General features: G+C 38.3%; 2 protein-coding genes across 2 annotated transcripts; both read left to right on the top strand.

Annotated features, from left to right (window-relative positions):
* Positions 1-234: 234 nt before the first annotated feature.
* Positions 235-2925, top strand: LOC128208623 (ribosome-binding protein 1-like). The gene is made up of 4 exons (XM_052912172.1): positions 235-243; positions 1141-1830; positions 1979-2243; positions 2477-2925. Exons 1-4 carry the CDS (start codon positions 235-237, stop codon positions 2923-2925), a joined length of 1413 nt encoding a protein of 470 aa, XP_052768132.1.
* Positions 2926-7192: 4267 nt separating this feature from the next.
* On the top strand, positions 7193-10048 carry LOC128207261 (uncharacterized). The gene is made up of 2 exons (XM_052910087.1): positions 7193-7285; positions 8317-10048. Exon 2 carries the CDS (start codon positions 8331-8333, stop codon positions 9807-9809), a length of 1479 nt encoding a protein of 492 aa, XP_052766047.1. The 5' UTR covers positions 7193-7285; positions 8317-8330; the 3' UTR covers positions 9810-10048.
* Positions 10049-22916: the final 12868 nt, after the last annotated feature.

Here is a 22916-nt window from a genome sequence, read left to right as displayed (position 1 = left end):
AGTCTCCAGGCTGATGGGCAATCTTTCCATCTTCACTCAAAAGTCATGAAAGAACAAGGTGTTCCGCCACTTAACTCAATAACAAAACAAACATCTGCTTATGGTACTTAAAGTGCTCAGGTTGATGGGCAAGTCCTACCGTCTTCTTTCACAAGTCGCATACAAAACAAGGTGCTTCGCGAAAAGCTCAATATCAAAACAAATCTGTTACTAGAACTGGGAGGATCTAGGCTGATGACTCTGGTATGAGTGGGATGGTCATGCGTACACGTACACTTGCAAATTAAGTTGCAGATGGGTAAAAGGCCTGCAAATGAAATATTGCACTTTTAAAGAGAAACAGTATATATATTGTAATATATAGTAAATGTACTCATATATTTAAAAGAAACAAGTACATCTGAAAAAGTCTTCACAAACTTTGTAACAAATACAGCAGACCACAAGCATATAAATTACACACGTCCTGAGCAGTAACGATTTGACAAAACAAGTTAACAACAGTGACGTTTACAACATTTTGAACTTAAACTAAGTTATGAATAGTCGGCCCAGTGAATCTGTAGTCACTTCTATAACTCTTAGCACCCACTATGCTGTTTTTTTCATTAACAAAGCTCGGTTGACATCGACACACCTACATTGGTCGAGATGAAATTAGATAAAGTATTCCTATTACAGCGATTTAAAAAAGAGGCTTTTAGAAGATTCTTGAATTTAGAATAAATAGAAAGCTGTCTGCACTACATATTCAATTACAGTAATGAAAAACTATCCAGTTATTGGAACCAACAGAAGCTTTATATAGCTAACATATTTGACGCCGTGTCCTGTTACAGAGGAAAGAATTTTCAGCCGGTATTGAACTTGCAGGTTTGTCTATATTCCACAATTATTATTGTTTCTATGGTAACCGATTTCTGATAAATTCATAACTATCTAAATAAGAGAAAAACACGATGTATAACAAGTTCTGATTGATAAAGGTAAACTACATTACTTATATAAGTAAGCAGGTGGAAACTAGAAACGTCTACACTATATACGGTAAGTCTATCTTCTTTAAATTCGCTTTACACATTTAATGAACAAATTCTTACGGTTTAATTGTACCATTTACGCAATTGTTTCATACGTCAGGGTGAAGGCAACTTCTCAGTTATACGTCTGTGTGAAGGCAACTTTTCAGATACAAGTCATTTTGAAGGCAACTTCTCAGATACACGTCATCTTGAAGGCAACTTCTCAGATAAACGTCAATGTGAAGGCAACTTCTCAGATATACGTCAGGGTGAAGGCAACTTCTCAGATATACGTCAGGGTGAAGGAAACTTCTCAGATACACGTCATTTAAAGGCAACTTCTCAGATACACGTCAATGTGAAGGCAACTTCTCAGATACACGTCAATGTAAAGGCAACTTCTCAGATAAACGTCAATGTGAAGGCAACTTCTCAGATAAACGTCAATGTGAAGGCAACTTCTCAGATATACGTCAATGTGAAGGAAACTTCTCAGATAAACGTCAATGTGAAGGCAACTTTTCAGATAAACGTCAATGTGAAGGCAACTTCTCAGATACACGTCAGTGTGAAGACAACTTCTCAGATATACGTCAATGTGAAGGCAACTTCTCAGATAAACGTCAATGTAAAGGCAACTTCTCAGATATACGTCAATGTGAAAGCAACTTCTCAGATATACGTCAATGTGAAGGCAACTTCTCAGATACACGTCAATGTAAAGGCAACTTCTCAGATAAACGTCAATGTTAAGGCAACTTCTCAGATAAACGTCAGGGTGAAGGGAACTTCTCAGATATACGTCAGGGTGAAGGCAACTTCTCAGATACACGTCATTTAAAGGCAACTTTTCAGATATACGTCAATGTGAAGGCAATTTCTCAGATATACGTCAAAGCGAACGCAACTTCTCAGGTATACATCAATGTGAAGGCAACTTCTCAGATATACGTCAGGATGAAAGCAACTTCTCAGATATACGCAAGGGTGACGGCAAATTCTCAGATATACGCAAGGGTGAAGGCAACTTCTCATATATACGTCAGGGTGAGGGCAACTTCTCAGATATACGTCAGGGTGAAGGCAACGTCTCAGATATACGTCAGGGTGAGGGCAACTTCTCAGATATACGTCAGGGTGAATGCAACGTCTCAGATATACGTCAGGGTGAATGCAACGTCTCAGATATACGTCAGGATGAAGGCAACGTCTCAGATATACGTTAGGATGAAGGCAACTTCACAGATATAAGTCAGGGTGAAGGCAACTTTTCAGATATACGTCAGGATGAAGGCTACTTCTCCGATATACGTCAAGATGAAGGCAACTTTTCAGATACACGTCATTTAAAGGCAACTTTTCAGATATACGTCAATGTGAAGGCAATTTCTCAGATATACGTCAAAGCGAACGCAGCTTCTCAGGTATACATCAATGTGAAGGCAACTTCTCAGATATACGTCAGGATGAAAGCAACTTCTCAGATATACGCAAGGGTGACGGCAAATTCTCAGATATACGCAAGGGTGAAGGCAACTTCTCATATATACGTCAGGGTGAGGGCAACGTCTCAGATATACGTCAGGGTGAAGGCGACTTCTCAGTTATACGTCAGGGTGAAGTCAACTTCTCAAATATACGTCAGGGTGAATGCAACGTCTCAGATATACGTCAGGATGAAGGCAACGTCTCAGATATACGTCAGGGTGAAGGCAACGTCTCAGATATACGTCAGGATGAAGGCAACTTCACAGATATACGTCAGGGTGAAGGAAACTTTTCAGATATACGTCAGGATGAAGGCTACTTCTCCGATATACGTCAGGATGAAGGCAACTTTTCAGATATACGTCAGGATGAAGGCAACTTTTCAGATATACGTCAGGATGAAGGCAACTTCTAAGATAAACATCAGGGTGAAGGCGACTTCTCAGTTATACGTCAGGGTGAAGGCAACTTCTCAAATATACGTCAGGGTGAAGGCAACTTTTCAGATACACGTCATTTGAAGAAAACTTCTCAGATATACGTCAGGGTGGAGGCAACTTCTTATGTATACGTCGGGAGAAGGCAGCTTATCAGAAATGCATCGGGGTAAAGGCAATTCTAAGATATACGTCGGGTGAAGGCAACTTCTAAGATATACGTCAGGGTGAAAGAACCTTCTAAGATAAACGTCAAGGTGAAGCAATTTCTAAGATATACGTCGGGGCGAAGGCAATTTCTCAGATATACGTCGGGGTGAAGGAATCCTCTAATATATAATTCGAAGTGAAGGCATTTCTCAGATATACTTCGGGGTGAAGGCAACTTCTTAGATATACGTCAGGGTGAAGGCAAGTTCTCAGATATACGTCGGGTTGAAGCAATTTCTAAGATATTCGTCGGGGTGAAGGCAACTTCTATCAGGTGTAACCTATAGTGTGCCCCTATCTATCAGGTGTATCCTATAGTGTGTACTTATCTATCAGGTGTAACCTGTAGTGTGTCCTTATCTATCAGGTGTAACCTATAGTGTGCCCCTATTTATCAGGTGTAGCCTATAGTGTGCCCCTGTCTATCAAGTGTAACCTATAATGTGCCCCTACCTATCAAGTGTAACATATAGTGTGTCCCTTTCTATCAAGTGTGACCTATAGTGTGTCCTTATCTATCAAGTTTAACCTATAGTGTGCCCTTATCTATCAGGTGTATCCTATAGTGTGCCCCTATCTATCAAGTGTAACCTATAGTGTGCCCCTATCTATCAAGTGTAACCTATAGTGTGCCCCTATCTATCAGGTGTAACCTATAGTGTGCCCCTATATATCAGGTGTAACCTATAGTGTGCCCCTATCTATCAAGTGTAACCTATAGTGTGCCCCTATCTATCAGGTGTAACCTATAGTGTGTCCTTATCTATCAGGTGCAACCTATTGTGTGCCCTTATCTATCAGGTGTAGCCTATAGTGTGCCCCTATCTATCAAGTGTAACCTATAGTGTGCCCCTATCTATCAGGTATTACCTATAGTGTGCCCCTATCTATCAGGTGTAGCCCATAGTGTGCCCCTATCTATCAGGTGTAACCTAAAGTGTGCCCCTTTCTATCAGGTGTGACCTATAGTGTGTCCTTATCTATCCAGTGTTACCTATAGTGTGCCCCTATCTATCAAGTGTAACCTATAGTGTGCCCCTATCTATCAAGTGTAACCTATAGTGTGCCCCTATCTATCAGGTGTAACCTATAGTGTGCCCCTATCTATCAGGTGTAACCTATAGTGTGCCCCTATCTATCAAGTGTAACCTATAGTGTGCCCCTATCTATCAGGTGTAACCTATAGTGTGCCCCTATCTATCAAATGTAACCTATAGTGTGTCCTTATCTATCAGGTGTAACCTATAGTGTGCCCCTATCTATCAAATGTAACCTATAGTGTGTCCTTATCTATCAGGTGTAACCTATAGTGTGCCCCTATCTATCAGGTGTAACCTATAGTGTGCCCCTATCTATCAAGTGTAACCTATAGTGTGCCCCTATCTATCAGGTGTAACCTATAGTGTGCCCCTATCTATCAAGTGTAACCTATAGTGTGTCCTTATCTATCAGGTGTAACCTATTGTGTGCCCCTATCTATCAGGTGTAGCCTATAGTGTACCCCTATCTATCAAGTGTAACCTATAGTGTGCCCCTATCTGTCAGGTGTAACCTATAGTGTGCCCCTATCTATCAAATGTTACCTATAGTGTGCCCATATCTATCAGGTGTAACCCATAGTGTGCCCCTATCATTCAAGTGTTACCTTTAGTGTGCCCCTATCTATCAAGTGTAACCCATAGTGTGCCCCTATCTGTCAAGTGTAACCTATAGTGTGCCCCTATCTATCAGGTGTAACCCATAGTGTGCCCCTATCTGTCAAGTGTAACCTATAGTGTGCCCCTATCTATCAAGTGTAACCTATAGTGTGTCCTTATCTATCAGGTGTAACCTATAGTGTGCCCCTATCTATCAGGTGTAACCTATAGTGTGCCCCTATCTATCAAGTGTAACCTATAGTGTGCCCCTATCTGTCAGGTGTAACCTATAGTGTGCCCCTATCTATCAAATGTTACCTATAGTGTGCCCATATCTATCAGGTGTAACCCATAGTGTGCCCCTATCATTCAAGTGTTACCTTTAGTGTGCCCCTATCTATCAAGTGTAACCCATAGTGTGCCCCTATCTGTCAAGTGTAACCTATAGTGTGCCCCTATCTATCAAGTGTAACCCATAGTGTGCCCCTATCTGTCAAGTGTAACCTATAGTGTGCCCCTATCTATCAAATGTTACCTATAGTGTGCCCATATCTATCAGGTGTAACCCATAGTGTGCCCCTATCATTCAAGTGTTACCTTTAGTGTGTCCATATCTATCAGGTGTAACCCATAGTGTGCCCCTATCTATCAAGTGTTACCTATAGTGTGCACCTATCTATCAAGTGTAACCCATAGTGTGCCCCTATCTATCAAATGTTACCTATAGTGTGCCCATATCTATCAGGTGTAACCCATAGTGTGCCCCTATCTATCAAGTGTTACCTTTAGTGTGCCCCTATCTATCAAGTGTAACCCATAGTGTGCCCCTATCTATCAAATGTTACCTATAGTGTGCCCATATCTATCAGGTGTAACCCATTGTGTGCCCCTATCTATCAAATGTAACCTATAGTGTGTCCTTATCTATCAGGTGTAACCTATAGTGTGCCCCTATCTATCAGGTGTAACCTATAGTGTGCCCCTATCTATCAAGTGTAACCTATAGTGTGCCCCTATCTATCAGGTGTAACCTATAGTGTGCCCCTATCTATCAAGTGTAACCTATAGTGTGTCCTTATCTATCAGGTGTAACCTATTGTGTGCCCCTATCTATCAGGTGTAGCCTATAGTGTACCCCTATCTATCAAGTGTAACCTATAGTGTGTCCTTATCTATCAGGTGTAACCTATAGTGTGCCCCTATCTATCAGGTGTAACCTATAGTGTGCCCCTATCTATCAAGTGTAACCTATAGTGTGCCCCTATCTGTCAAGTGTAACCTATAGTGTGTCCTTATCTATCAGGTGTAACCTATAGTGTGCCCCTGTCTATCAGGTGTAACCTATAGTGTGCCCCTATCTATCAAATGTTACCTATAGTGTGCCCATATCTATCAGGTGTAACCCATAGTGTGCCCCTATCATTCAAGTGTTACCTTTAGTGTGCCCCTATCTATCAAATGTTACCCATAGTGTGCCCCTATCTATCAAGTGTAACCCATAGTGTGCCCCTATCTATCAAATGTTACCTATAGTGTGCTCCTATCTATCAAGTGTAACCCATAGTGTGCTCTTATCTATCAAATGTTACCTATAGTGTGCCCCTATTTATCAAGGGTAACCTATATATTGTGCCCCTTTCTATCAAGTGTTACCAATATTGTGCCCCTATCTTCCAAGTGTTACTTAATATTAACCCCTATCTATCAAGTGTGTACCATCATTTTGCTCCTGTTTATGAAGTGTAAACCTATAGTGCGCCCGGTCTATTAAGTGTTACCTGTATTGTGTCCCTTTAAGCGTCGTCTCCTCATATATATTGTAACTACAAACAATGTTGACCTTAATAGTAATCAACAGCGCAACTACAGCGCAATCAACAGCGCAACCACAGCGCAACCACGGCGCAACCAACAACGCAACCACAGCGCAACTAACAGCGCAATCAACATCGCAACCACAGCGCAACTAACAGCGCAACCAACAACGCAACCACAGCGCAATCAACATTGAATATTACTGTTTATGCCTTATTTCCATTATGGCAAAGTGGAAACCGTCTCGTTCATGACAACTAAAAACACTTTCCTAATGCTAATGTTCTTGTAATTGTTTCCCCGCCGGACAATTTTGGAACGCTGTACTGCTCTTCGAAAACAGGGATGCATGGTTTAACCAAAACAATCTTCGTACAAAATCATGTTCTCAATATTGAAAACAACAAATACTAGAAACCACTGCATTGCAGTGGTGTTTGTGGCGGCTAGTATTTTCAGTCGTAGACGTCATTGATTGTAGAACCCGATATTGGTTTCTCAGGCCTTATTCTGCCTTTATATAGAGTGGTTTGTTTCCAGTTTCCACACATTTCAGAGTTATTGGATGTGCAGTGTCTAATAATGAAGGGATTTGTTAATAAGGTTAAAACTCTGTTTAATAAAAAGGAAGATAATTCGCGCGAAAGTTGGTTATTTACAAAGGCTGGATTTATAGGTACGGGTATATTTTTATCGTCTATGTTAGCTTAAGGACGAGAACAATAAGTTACACCGTTTTCAGGTAGGGACGAGTTTTGGTAAAGACTTTTTTGATAGTCGGTTGGTTATGGACACACCTATCGAACAACAGCACTCATAGCGAGAGGTGCGTGATGAAATACACCAATATCAACAACAAAAACAACATCATCATCAACAACAACATGAACATCATCATCAACAACAACATGAACATCATCATCAACAACAACATGAACATCATCATCAACAACAACAACAACTACTACTTCAAAAACTACAACAACAGAAATAACAACATCAACAACACTACAATTAATTAATTATTTTATCATTATATTCATTATTTTTGTTATTATTATTATTATTATTATTATTATTATTATTATTATTATTATTATTATTATTATTATTAATATCATTATTATAATAATTTATTTTTATCACTATAATTCTTATTATTAATATTGATATTATTCTTATTATTCTTATTATTTTTATTATTATTATTATTATTATTATTATTATTATTATTATTATTATTATTATTATTATTATTATTAATAATGTTACGAACTATTTCTACTGATGAACAGGCAAACATTCGAGGTTGTTTTCGATGAAAAATGGCTGAGGTGTTTCCTTTGCAACTATTATAACGAAAAGCTACATGTACATACACGTGGTGCTACGCAACCTGTATTGGCAAGAAATAAAAATACAAAGCAAATGTTCATCTCCTGGAAGCTCGGAATATATAATAAATCTTTGGATAATAATAGCCGAGTGTTTTCCGATTGGAACGCTGTCATGACCAGTTTACATATGCACAGTAAAGCCTCCTTGTTTTGTACTAAAAAACACCTCTTATATATGGGTAATGATCTAAAATGTGAACGATACAGACCTTATTAGACTGTTAAGAATAAATTGTTACGAAATTAATGAACTCATGTTTAAATACTGGATTAATGTATTTGTTTACTCTATTTATTTTTTTCTTTACAGACACCAAAGTAAAGATGGCGTCCATAGCCACCCGTGACGCCCGGCGCCTGCCTTCGGTGCCCGGCAAAACGCGCGGCCAGCGAATCTTGGTCCCAACATACCGACACGCCGTCAACTGGTTCAACAAAAACAGGGAAACGCTGGACCTAATCACCGGGCTGCTTGAGGTGCATCCATCCCTCATCTACCAGGAACCCTGCACCAAACTGAGGAACTTCCTGTCTGCAGTGCACACGGACACTTCCACGCGCATCTCCGATGTGTTTCGTCACAGCGATATTAATGATCAGCATCAAGTGAATTCCAGTATTTTGAACGGTTCCGAAACTCAGAAATCGATGTCGGTATCGAATGTTCCGGAGATACTCGTGTCTAAACCCGAAGACGAAAACAGTAGTTTGTCGGATCCGTGCTCAACCCAAAGGGGTGATTGCCAGTGTGTGTGTATATGTGGTGACGTGGACAACGAAAAATGGCACCGCCTAGTGGTCAACTTGACATGCAGGTTCCAGGTCCGCTGTCACCCTGCGGAGGTTGATACCCATGGGGTGGAGCTGGGAACCGGATTGGATATGCATGCAGTGGGGACGTTTGTGTATTTACTAGACAGCAAATCGTTCTTAAATGAAAGATGTCGCGACGCACTAAGGAAAGCCATTAATTTGAATATTCCGCTGGTTTTTGTTCGAGACATGGAATTCAATATGGATCACGTTAGAAATGAGCAAACTTTTCAAGAACGGGAAGACTTTATCGATGAAACTCTTTTAAACGCAGGCGCAAATTCTCCGCTCATGTTTTCACGGAAGTCTCGCATAAATGATTTGTGTATCCATAGGCCCATTCGCTACCATCACTTGTCCAGCCGTTCGGTAGATTCCGGGTTTGATCCACAGTCGCCGGTACCGGGTAAGCAGTCTCCGGTTTCGGGTAAGCAGTCTCCGGTTTCGGGTAAGCAGCCCTGTAGCTCGTACGACCACAGTAATGATGACGACATTGACCGGTTGATCAGTGATGAGTTCGGTCTAGCATTGACCTATCACCATCTTTACCATTCCTCATGCATCAACCGAATTGTTAACGTCATTGCAGACAAACGTCACAATCGTGACGTCATCAGACCTTCTTCCGGTCTACCATTTTCAACTTACACGTTCACTGATCCTGCGATCAGGTGCCAGCGCAAATCCACATCATTCTCGCAAATGGAATCGGAACACCGCTACGAAGGACCGGAAATTGAGCGGCGGGGAAGCCGTGCATCTGTCGGAAGCCATTCTCTGGACAGCATAGAGTCAACCTCATCAGAGACTATGTTTATCGTGTCACGGCCGCTTGACTCTCAGACACCGGTAGTGGTTCGGTGGCCCAGGGAAGTGGAGGCAGGGGAAGCTCCTATCTCAAACTCGCCCTCTATTGACTCGTTCGGGTTTCAAGACATAGACTTGAGTAAAAGTGTCAATGAACTAGACTGGTTTGACGAGTCAGAGTAAATTAAACGAGTTGTTCCTATTTTCTGCTAATCCTATGCTCAGCTTACCCTAATGCTCGATTGCGTACATTTACATTCGGAACTCTCAGCCATTTTCCACCAAAAACAACCTCGGTTGTACATGGCCGGTTTACAATGTCAGAAATCTTTACATTTAAAGACGCTGCAAATAGATCGCGTAGTTATTTCAATTTAGCTTTTAAACTTAATGAATTTACTCTTTGGAATCTTCATCTGCAATAAACCCTTCCCCATCAACCAGTTTGAATTTAGTAATACAAAATACACTGTTAAAAACTGCATTTAGCTTTTAACTAATACTATTATATCTTAAGATTTTACGAAAATCTTCTACTGATGTACCGGCAAACATCGAGGTTGTTTTCGATGAAAATCATCATCATCATCATCATCATCATCATCATCATCATCATCACCACCACCACCACACCATCATCGCCACCATCATCATCATCATCATCATCATCATCATCATCATCATCATCATCACCACCACCATCACCACCACACCATCATCGCCACCATCATCATCATCATCATCATCATCATCATCATCATCATCATCATCATCATCATCATCATCATCATCATCATCATCACCACCACCACCATCATCATCATCATCATCATCATCATCATCATCATCATCATCATCATCATCACCACCACCACCACCACCACCATCATCATCATCATCACCACCACCACCACCACCACCACCACCACCATCATCATCATCATCATCATCATCATCATCATGAATCCTTATTAAACCATACATTTATGTATGGCTAAGTTGGTGTACAACTGTTGGAACATGTATAACTTACCATGTTGTACCACTAACGAAGGCTTATTGATGTGTGTCAAGGTAAAAAAATATTTGCATTAAAAATATTTATTGTCATTGCTCAGAAATAAATATATATAAACATATACAAAATGTCATAACTTAATCCACCGCCCGAAGTATAAGCCTTATACTAACCGAAATATAAATGCCGCCTGGGCGGTAGCCATAAAATTTCTTAAATTAAGTGAATATCCATAAGTTTACATAATCAAATTTAAAAGAAAGTGTGATATTTTTTTAACTTTTAAGTATGTATTTTTGATAAAATTTTGAAAATAATGTATTGAAAATAGTATCAAGAAAATTACTTATAAATGCACTCTTACTCCTAAATAGGATTTACCACAATTAACACAATTGTTTAGATATGCCAAATCGGATGAATAATGCCAAAAGCAATGGTTCTTATGATGGATACCGAGTTTATTTTGAAATAAATGTGCAGAAAACACGGTATTTCTACCCTATGAGACGAAAGTTAATCACAGTATATATTTTAGCATTCACCAATCATTTAACATTTGTACGTTTTCAGCTATTAAATACACGGTTACAATCTTGTTATCAGTAATTAATATTTTCCATAAATACATTATTTAGTAAGTAGTAAAAGGTTTATCACTCAAATTTAGGTTTGTTATGCATGTGTATGTATTGATTTTCAATAAAAGTGTCACTTAAGAATGTTTTATAAATATCGGCCCAGAAGTATAATGTGCAGTTAATAAATAACGTTAATATATGGTATAGCGTTTTGCAACGTCGATGAACGTCCACGTATTCAGTATGGTGAACTTCAACCACAGTCGAACCCCGTTGGGTCAAACTCGTATGGCTCGATGACATCGTTGGCTCGAAATGACTAAATAGGACCGATATCTTTATAAGAAAGTAAACATTCCTGCTTGGCTCGAATTTCCCGAGGCTCGAGGTATTTTCGCCGGTCCCTGGGAGTTCGGATCATCGGCTGTTTAGTAAAATTGTAATAAAGTATGAAGCTTTCAATAGAAATAGGTAATTTTAATGTACAAACGTCCTGGGTGCTGCAAGCATGGATCCTCTCCTATTCATCCAAACTCAAGCGGCACATTTTTGGCTAATCTCCACAGAAATGAGCTTGCAGGAGATGGCCGAGTAGTTCCGATTGAATCCAAACTAAAATCCTCTAGCTAAGCCCCTGTCCGTTGATACCAGTACCACAGTCAAGGTCATGGGCTGTATTCATGTACATTTTCTCAAGACTCTATCTCAATCTCAGACTCAGCCTGCGACTCAGGGGCAGGTACATGATTTTACGTTAGAAGGGGGGGGGGGTAGCTTACGGGCGTAACCTTTTGCATTTTTTTTCTCAACCGTTCGTTATGGTTTATGCCATCAAACCTTAACTTTGGAATGGAAATATGAAAATATGCGATCTGATCTTTTTTCAGTAGTCCTCCATTACTGGTTTGCTGAATTTTACCCAAAAATTTGCCCTTTCCAGGACAAAAAAATAGTTGTAAAACGGTAAATCAGCGAGAGTGCAGCTTTAAAATCCAATCAAACACATTGAGTGGTTGATGGTATATGATTTTTTTCTTTAACAGACATCGTTTGTCAAACAAGGGCCATGACTTGCATTATATGTAGTGATGACTTGCCTAACTGCAAAGATTTGTACAACTTATCAATGAAAACATTATATGGCCACTTGAGTTGTCTAACTTGATTGTTTTAGCAGGTGTGGCGTCTTGGAAGCCTTGTACGAAGTATCAGTTCAATATATCAAAGGGTTTCTAAAATATAATGGACTTGTAACCAACGACGACGACGCCAGGATGAGTAGCTATCCTTATTATTAGAATAATCTTGCTATAATTATTAACATTTATACTATGATGTCGCTTTCTTGCAAACCCATAATGATAGGATTGTTCGAAGTCAGTAGAAAATAACTATATGCTTTCCAGCTTCTAGCCAACTGATATGTTGTTGTTCGTGGACATTGATTTTACATTGGCAGTGTCCTTCGGCTTCTTAATTTGACTTGGTAGTCTGCAACAATCGCTATTCATTTCCGCGGCTATTCATTAAAAATCCAGCCACCTTGCATTAAATAGTCTGGTGCAACATTTACAGTCTAATAAACAGATCAGCCATCTTTATGTCAAATGCGAAAAGGGAATAGGTTCTACAGAATAATAGCAACGTTGTTTGGCAGTTTGATTTCGTTCGAAAGAATATGACGTGTTTTTTCACGTTTTGACACAATTTCCTGGACATTTGAAGCCGTCCAATCACTACCTTTAAATGCCGAACGCCAGGCAAGGGAGCTACTTGTACCAAATGTTAACGTCTACCGGTATAACGCGGCCCGGGACCGAACCCACGACCCCCGCTCCGTAGGCGGACGCCTTAACCACAAGGCCACGGAGACGGTCAAAATTTTATCATGTGTATTAAACGTGTTAAGTTTTCGGTTTGGTCCAAGTTATTCAAAATGTTTATGGATAGGTCAATCTCTATCTGGGCTATCGTCATATACGATAGATATTCTACCTTCATAAAGTCTTCATGATACTTGTAGAAAACCGTCCTCCCACCCTGTAGCCATTACGATGTTAAGCCGATCCGGGGTGCGTTTCAGAGACGATCGTTTAGGCGATCGTTAGCTGATTTTGGTAGTACGACCAAAATTACCGATCCACACCGTTTCAGAGACGCAACATGCACCTGCTTTATCGTTAATTTTGATTGCAATACCCACCCCACGGTGGTGGCTACAGGAATTCATAACTGGGGTGAACACAACCGTAAAAAACGCCAATTATGTTTGTGTGTGTGTGTATATATATTTATATAGAGAGATTGTCATTCAGTTTGAATCGTTACATTACTAGTAATTTATTCGCACTGTTTTGAAGTTTTATTATTATTCTTGTTATTAATATTATTATTATTATTATTATTATTATTAATATTATTATTATTATTATTATTATTATTATTATTATAATGCGCTCACCAGGTAATATGACGTGACGTCATTTTACTTCAGACTGTGTCACTCGCTTTAACGCTGTACTTGATCGTTATATTTTACGAACGACCGGAGAGTTTACGATACGTTTATGATTATCGTTTAGTTGGTCGTTATTATGATCGTAAATTTACGACAATGGCAGAACGTAAAATCTATCGGAAACAGACCCCAGGTCTTTCACCATCTTCGATTGGTGTTCTGCCATTCCTAAAGTCAAGACACTTTAAACCTGCACTCTCACAGATTGAACGATTTGACAACTTTTTTTTATATTTTGTCTTTAAACATTTTTTAACAATTTTTGCTGATAGAAAATCAGGGGTGCGTTTCAGATAGATTTTACGATCTGCCATTATCGTAAATTTGCGATCGTAATAACGACCAACTTAACGATAATCATAAAGGCGTTTCAGAAACGTCTCGTAAACTCTCCGGTCGTACGTAAAAAATAACGATAAAGCACAGCGTTAAAGCGAGTGACCCAGTCTGAAGTTAAATGACGTTACGTCACTTTGACCTGGTGAGCGCACCTGTCTTTTTTATTAATGATAGTTATAGTAATAATAGTAATAATAATAATAATATAATAATAATAATAATGATAACCTCTTGAAGGGAATCAATTAATGTAACTCTCATTATAAATTTTTATAATGATTTGCACAAATGATACAAACTCGCGGTCTCTATTCTGCTATTAATGTTACATTTGTATCTTAAGTACATCTTCATCAGGGTTTTCTGTGATGGAGGCGGTGGCGGGTTCCGACGCTCATTTTAAAATTTGTGTGATTATAATGAAAATTGGACAACAACAAAATACATTGTTTTTTCAGGCTGGTGATTTTTCGTTGAATTCGTCTTTGATAAGTGAAATATTATAGTATGCGTATTATGAATGTTCTGTAAAGTAAATGCAAACGTGCAGAATGGTGCTGATGATGATAGTCACGATGATGCGACGACAACGGCAATGATAATTTAATAATAATAATACGACAACGACACTATCATGATGATGCGATGACGACGATAGTGATAATGCGGCGGCGACGAAGACGAATATTATCAGTATTATAATGATAATGCGACAACGACGACTAAGATGAAGATAATAATAATGATAGTGCGACGACGGCAATGATACTAATCATGATGTGACGATGACGACAATGATCATGACGAGATGATGATATGTAGATGTTGCTGATGATTGATGATGTGGATGATGATGAAGATGGTGAAGTTGGTGGTGGTGGTTGTTGTGGTGGGTGCGGTGGATGATGATGATGATGATGAATGATGATGATGATAATGATGATGATGAATGATGATGATGATTATGATGATGATGGATGATGATGCTAATGATGATGATGATTATGAAAATGATGATGATGATGAATGATGGTGATGATGATGATGATGATGATGATGATGATGATGATGATGATGATGGTGATGAAAATAATCATCAACAACCAGCCTTAGTTCGGATAACGAGTAAAGTTCATACGTTTATGCACCAAAACTGTGACTGAGAGTTGTTGTATTGGGAAATAGTTCGAAAATACAATTTTGACTGGTTGGATTTTTTGTATGAAGACAATTCGTGTCAATCGTTGTTATAACAGTTAAATAAACAGCATTTCAGATCCATTCAAAATACATGATAAAATCTACATTTGCAGACATGCTTCAAATACACAAAATTACTAAAAGAAATACAGCTATTTTACAAGCTTGTCTCTTCAAAACACATTATTTAACAAAAAGTATCTTAACTGGTGCAGATTGTCATAGTGGTTAAGTGTTCAGAGTTTCATGCAAATATTATCTATTATCTTTTTCAGTCATGTCATGATATACACTGGAGTATACACTTTATGTAGCATTCTGTGTTTATACACGAGACAGTCAAAGTAAAAATAAATGTATTCAGAAATATAAAAAAGATGCACTTAATTTCTATAATAAGATAGTATGAATGTTTACATGATCAACCATGGTAGTGTGTGTTTTATATACTATCATAAGTTTGAATAAATGAATCATTTAGATTTTCCTATATAATTCAGAAGTGTTTTAATCCTTAGAGGAAACATGTACAACTGGATATACATCACAGTTGAAACTGTATAAATATATATATATATATTTGGAAAATCTAATGCCAATGGCTTTTAACTGCAAAGTCAAACTTAAAAAATAAATAAGAAATTTGATTTCAAATAATGAAAGTTTCACACAAATTCCTCACTGCCTATTTAACAGTTTAAAGTTTTATGTTGTGTTGGGATATGCAATTAATTTCAGGTTCTGTGTCAATATATCTGTAGTTATCTGCTGGGTCTGGTATCTCCAGTGTATGTAGGTATTAAGTACTGTTCTGACAAAGTCTCCTAAAACACACTGGAACCTTTAAGGTGAGTATCTTGAAGACTGACTGTGAGCATATTCTAAACCTTGTGATTTTTCAGTGTCCTGAAAAAGACAAAAAGTTATAAAATATTGTTTAAAACAGCACAATATAATGCATTTATGAAAACGCCTTTTAATGGTTAAACAACAAGAAACACATAATTTTCATTCCCATTTTTCAACTGAAATAGTTGGATATTTTATGAAAATTATTGTCTTTTTAAAAAAATAAATAAGTAGGGTATTTAAGAAAACATGAAAAACACCATTCTGGTCACATTTTATTTCTTGTTTAATGTTCATATAAGTTAAATAACAATTATGCTATACCAGTTAACTGCTCAAAGTAAGATGCCCAACATTGTATCAATATGAAATTCATTTTATTGTATTATTCATAAAATCGGTTGATATCTTATTGCATTTTATCATTTCCTACCTACTTTTATATTTCCCTCCATTGCCAGCTTGAAGCATTCCTGATAGTTTTCTATCACCAGCCTGAAATAATTAACTTAAACAATATTTAACAAGCAAAAACACTAAAAAAAATAAACATAGAATATCATTAAGCATCCGTTCATAGCCTGTGCATTAACTGCAGGTACATAATATGGTTTTGCAGTTTAGTTTCTACATTAGTCCTTATGACAATGTGTTCATATGTTGAATATACCTCCATTATTATTCATAAAACCAACATTAGAATTAAATTCCCTTTTCCATACCATTATTAAACAGAGGTCAATGAAGAGCAAGGCTTTTTCCACCAAGACCATGACACTTCTGTTGTCAATTTTCATTGTACACTTGGCATCAAATGGTATGACTGAAAAAGACAAGATTTAACCTTGTCAGTTGAAAACTCACATATGTACATATATACTACAAAGTTCTACATAAACCATATGATACCTTACTAATACAAGTTTCAATTACAAGTAAAGGTGAACTTAAATGATTACATTGTCACCCGATAGTGTTCATGGTAAAGTAGCCAATAATCAATTTATTTGTTGTGACAGTGTTGTTTACATTACTGTACAGTATCTATATTTACATATTAAGCATCAGTTTTAGATGTGTAAAATTAAGGAAAATAATTATGTTATATCATGACATGGTAATATGGTAACACTGTTTAATAATTCACTGACTACATGCCACAAAGACCGGTAATGTAACAACAAAATATGTACATGCATTTATTTATCCGAATTTAAAACCATCCGAAATAGAAGAATTTCAAGAACATGTTTTACATGACATATTAAACAACAATGGAACCAAATCAAATTCAACATCATATTCCATGTTTTAGATGTACTCAATATCAGCACATTAACAAAATATAACAAAAAGCTTACATCTTCTACAGTTAAAATCCGTTTTTGACAGAACGGCGGAAATAGAACATTTTCGTACTGTTTTCAGCTATTTTTAGACATAGTTTGAAAATTCCACAACAACGAACATGCTACACGTAATATTAAACTCTCAAATGTTAATAAAAAGTAAAAATATACTTTGATATGGAGAAAATCTTCGTCCGCCATCTTGATCGTAAAGTTAACGAGTGCCTCTTACCGGTCGTAGGTTTACGAGCAATATTAACGATAAAGCAGGTGCACGTTGCGTCTCTGAAACGGTGCGGATCGGTAATTTTGGTCGTACTACCAAAATCAGCTAACGATCGCCTTAACGATCGTCTCTGAAACGCACCCCAGATCGCAGATTTTTATCTTTAAGTTAAAGAATGTTGCTTTATGGATTTTTCTTAAACCGTAAGTACGGTTTAAGCCATAAAACATTAATTTTCGAGCGGAAATATGAAAATCTACGATCTGATTTGTTGTCAGAAATCTTATATCATTGGTTGGCAGATATATATGTAACAATTTGCTCTTTCAAAGACAAAAAAATAAAAAGTTGATAAAATGGTCAATCTGTGAGAGTGCAGCTTTAAGGCAGACATCTTACAGAGTTTGGCAGAAAGGTTATTTGTAACTTATTTGATCTATCACATAGACGTGTTTTTTTTCAACAATTATTAGATACAGCATATAAACCTCGATCTTTCTTTCTAATGTGATAACCAGCTATACAGCAGTACAAAAGGGTCGTGCTGTTCGTGTTTACAATAGTTGCGAATGGCAACACAAGGACAAACATCGATACCCTCACGGACAATTACTATGTATGCACTGCCAGAATTTGAAACTGTCATATTCAACCCATGTGTTAAACCATTTTGTTTACAAACTGTTGTACTGTGTTTGATTGTGACGTTTGATACCAAGGTATCCGCAGGCCGTAACACGACGTGTACGCGAACTTGTACGTGTAGCTACACGTACAGGCACCAAGGTATCCGCAGGCCGTAACACGACGTGTACGCGAACTTGTACGTGTAGCTACACGTACAGGTACCAAGGTATCCGCAGGCCGTAACACGACGTGTACGCGAACTTGTACGTGTAGCTACACGTACAGGTACCAAGGTATCCGCAGGCCGTAACACGACGTGTACGCGAACTTGTACGTGTAGCTACACGTACAGGCACCAAGGTATCCGCCGGCCGTAACACGACGTGTACGCGAACTTGTGTGAGTAGCTACACGTACGCGCACCAAGGTATCCGCCGGCCGTAACACGATGTTATGCAAACTTGTACGTGTAGCTACACGTACAGGCACCAAGGTGTCCGCAGGCCGTAACACGACGTGTACGCGAACTTATACTTGTAGCTACACGTACAGGTACCAAGGTATCCGCAGGCCGTAACACGACGTGTACGCGAACTTGTACGTGTAGCTACACGTACAGGCTCAAAGGTATTCGGCGGCCGTTATAAAACGACGTGAACGCGAAATTTTTGCGAAGCTACACGTTTAGGCACAATTTCGATGTTATCGCATACATCACTTACCTTGTGCAATATTGTACTTATATTTCTGATGTGTACCAGGACACATGCCTTGATGACGCAATGCACTAACAGAAGTAAACACATCCACTTACCCGTGCAGGTTAAGATTTGCGACTCTCTATTAACCACTTTGTCGGAACGTTAACGTGTAGAGGCGGAGTTTAACCGTTCAATAACTAACGTGCGGATAAATTACAATGCTCTTCACTTATACCGCCACTCTAGTTATAGAACGTTGTGCTTGACAACATAATACTAAAATGGAACACCATCCACTTCCTACGTAGTTGAATTATACACTCGCGATGAAGTGCTCGCGTTTACTTTAAATTACTCTTACTTACTCTTACTGTGGGTGCAGTTACTTAAACACGTCGATTTTAACCGCGAATGGCTGAAACAGAAACCCTTTCGCTCGTTATTGAAGTTTTAAGGGCATAACACTATATCGTGCGGACGGGTAACCGTGTCCAAATTTTCTACCCGTCAAGCCCTGTTGATAAGAATGCATGTGTTTTGGGAATAAGTTTACGAGTGTTTTGTAAAAGGTTGAAGCAGTAACTTATTTTTTTGCACTTTTGAGAAAATAGGTGTGGATAATCCAATGAACGAATCATCATTTTATGTGGTCTCACGGCAAGATCCTTGACAAGAGTGATCAGCATCATCAGGGCGCGTCCGTTGCTTTCACTGGTCCACAACATCAATATTTTTTCTTTAATGTATTATGAATTAAGGCTTAGTCCTTAATGTCAATGATCGAAAAAAGTACAGCAACAAAACACGTTAATTCCACTAATGTTCCAGCCCATCAGAGCAACGGACTGTGGTAAATTGCATTAACTCGGTCTAACATTCATAGAGCTACCTGCAAATGGTTTAATGCATTTGAAAGGGCAACATGGTATACTCTACGACAATTCATTAAACCTTGTTTGCCCAAGTGTATGGAATACTGGTGTACTGGTTCCATTAGAGAACCTTTATTCTTTATGCACTTTGTAATTTGTAGCGTACTATTAATATTATAATTTATAGTGGCCAAATGACTTGGAGACTGGTAAGTGTTCATTGAGAAATGCTTCTGAACACATTATTGATATTTGCTTAGGATTCGTCTGACATCGACAACATTTGTCTCATTTCAGTTTTTCCACAATTTTTTTTGATAGATTCGAGTATATTAAATTCAGTAACAGGTTTTGGCTATCGCAGAGTTGAGCTTCTCACCGAAACGTACCGGATTAGATCGTCAGCATGGATGTGTGTGAGTTTTGTTGGTGGTCACCACCGCATTCAATGTTATCTTGGTACTTCGGTTTCTTCAATTATTTAAGACACGACGCAACATCGAGCAAACGAGAGTGACTAAGCGTAAAAAGAATCAACTTTCTTCCAATTTCCCTTAAACACAACACATAAGAATAATTGTATGCTTTTGAATTGAATAATCAAGATTAACGTAGTTATAAATTTGAAGTTAATTTAATGATATTTTATAAATAAATGTTCATACAATAAAATAATCAATACTGTATATACATGTTTACATAAAATTTGAGACAAATGATTAACTGTCAAACATGCAAAGGTGTGTGTGTGTGTGTGGGGGGGGGGGGGGGGGTTATACGCGCTCAGATGATTCTGATCCACCTCCAAAGAATAGTACTTGACCCATCCTCGGTGATGTGGCTCACATTCAAGCCGGTACAAAGATGTTTATATGTACATGTCTGGGCGCTTGTCAGGAAAATGTCCGCCTCAAAGTCAAACCAAATTTTAAAGTGGATTTAATTTGAAGGCTGATACAGTCTAACATTGTGGTGTTAGTAATTTTGTGATATTACGGAAAGGGTTTAAGTTTATCTATACACATGTACAGAAGCATAAAATCACTTTAATATTTCTGTGTATAGTGCTGTTTACACGGGAACACATTGAAGATTGGAATTTGCTGTACAGTTTCCGACAAAAGAAAAAGACGAGAATGGGCCATTGAATTATGCTTGTTTGTCAGAAGACAATATAGTTATACCAACATATCGCATACCATTTTAAAGGTAATTGGCTCCCCTTTTCATGTCACTTATTTTAAAATGGATTGTTTATATGTCAGTTGAGAAATTTGAATAAAACTGGACTCGACCGTGAAATCTGGTAAGTTTGAGTTACACACATACTTGCATCTTTTTTGTATATCAAATGCACTAAATGTCTTTAAATGTGTTGTTTGTCTCATTTTATGTACCCAAAATGGTTTTAATCAACATTTTAGTGACAGACAATGATTCAGACGCCTGGGATCTAACTCATGCGAGCGATCTTTCATAAGTATGTCAAAGCGTATATTAGGTTATGATTATAATTAGACTGCACTGCGTCCATCGTCATGTTTGTAACTTATCAGTGGACGGATATGTCATTTTCACGGGTAAGTTATGCTGGATGCTGAGTTATGACGCACCTTTTGCGACAATAATTAAATGTCGACACCCAATTAATGAGCCCCATTGGTATAATTTTTACTCCTTAGCGTTTATCTTTATTCGCTATATTAAGTGTTTCATTTAATTATTAAAATATTGACGGATTTGTCTTTTAAAATCCGGTCGATAAACTGATGTCAGGCGTATTTGGTTTCGCTGTTCCTTGTATTATTGTCCCTCGTGTTATTGTTCCTCGTGTCAATGTTTGGCTGTATGCTTTGTCGTTGTTTCTAACTTTGTTGTTACGTATGTCATAGTTCGTTGTTTCGTTGTGTGTTTTGTCTATGTTCTTCTCTTCGTTGTTTATCCTCTCAGTGTCACTCGTGTCGTTGTCTCGTTTCACCCTTTTAATTGTTCCTCGTCCCGTGGATTGTCGCGTCGCTGTTCATCGAATCGTCGTTCGTCGTGTCGTTGTGTCTTGGAAGTTCCTTGTTCGTTGTTCACCGTGTTAATTTACCTCGTGTTGCTGTTGCTTGTGTCGCTGTTGCTCGTGCCGTTGTTTCTTGTGCCGTTATTCCTCGTTTCGTATTTCCTTGTGACAATGTACCACGTGTTGCTGTTCCTCGTGTCGTTGCTCCTCGTTTCGTGGTTCGTTGTGTCGTTTTTTCCTCATGTGGTTGCTCGTCGCTTCGTTTTTCCTCGTGTTGCTTGTCCTCGTGCCGATGTTCCCCGTCTCGTGGTTTGCCGCGTATTATTTCCTGGTGTCGTTGTCCGTGTGACGTTGTTTCTTGAGTCGGGATCTAACTCATGCGAGCGATCTTTCATAAGTATGTCAAAGCGTATATTAGGTTATGATTATAATTAGACTGCACTGCGTCCATCATCATGTTTGTAACTTATCAGTGGACGGATATGTCATTTTCACGGGTAAGTTATGTTGGATGCTGAGTTATGACGCACCTTTTGCGACAATAATTAAATGTCGACACCCAATTAATGAGCCCCATTGGTATAATTTTTACTCCTTAGCGTTTATCTTTATTCGCTATATTAAGTGTTTCATTTAATTATTAAAATATTGACGGATTTGTCTTTTAAAATCCGGTCGATAAACTGATGTCAGGCGTATTTGGTTTCGCTGTTCCTTGTATTATTGTCCCTCGTGTTATTGTTCCTCGTGTCAATGTTTGGCTGTATGCTTTGTCGTTGTTTCTAACTTTGTTGTTACGTATGTCATAGTTCGTTGTTTCGTTGTGTGTTTTGTCTATGTTCTTCTCTTCGTTGTTTCTCGTCTCAGTGTTACTCGTGTCGTTGTCTCGTTTCCCCCTTTTAATTGTTCCTCGTCCCGTGGATTGTCGCGTCGCTGTTCATCGAATCGTCGTTCGTCGTGTCGTTGTGTCTTGGAAGTTCCTTGTTCGTTGTTCACCGTGTTAAT

This window comes from Mya arenaria, chromosome 11, assembly GCF_026914265.1.
Source record: "Mya arenaria isolate MELC-2E11 chromosome 11, ASM2691426v1".
Taxonomy (NCBI): Eukaryota; Metazoa; Mollusca; class Bivalvia; order Myida; family Myidae; genus Mya; species Mya arenaria.
Note: the sequence above shows the minus strand (reverse complement) of the source record. Positions and strands in the feature narration are given on the sequence as shown.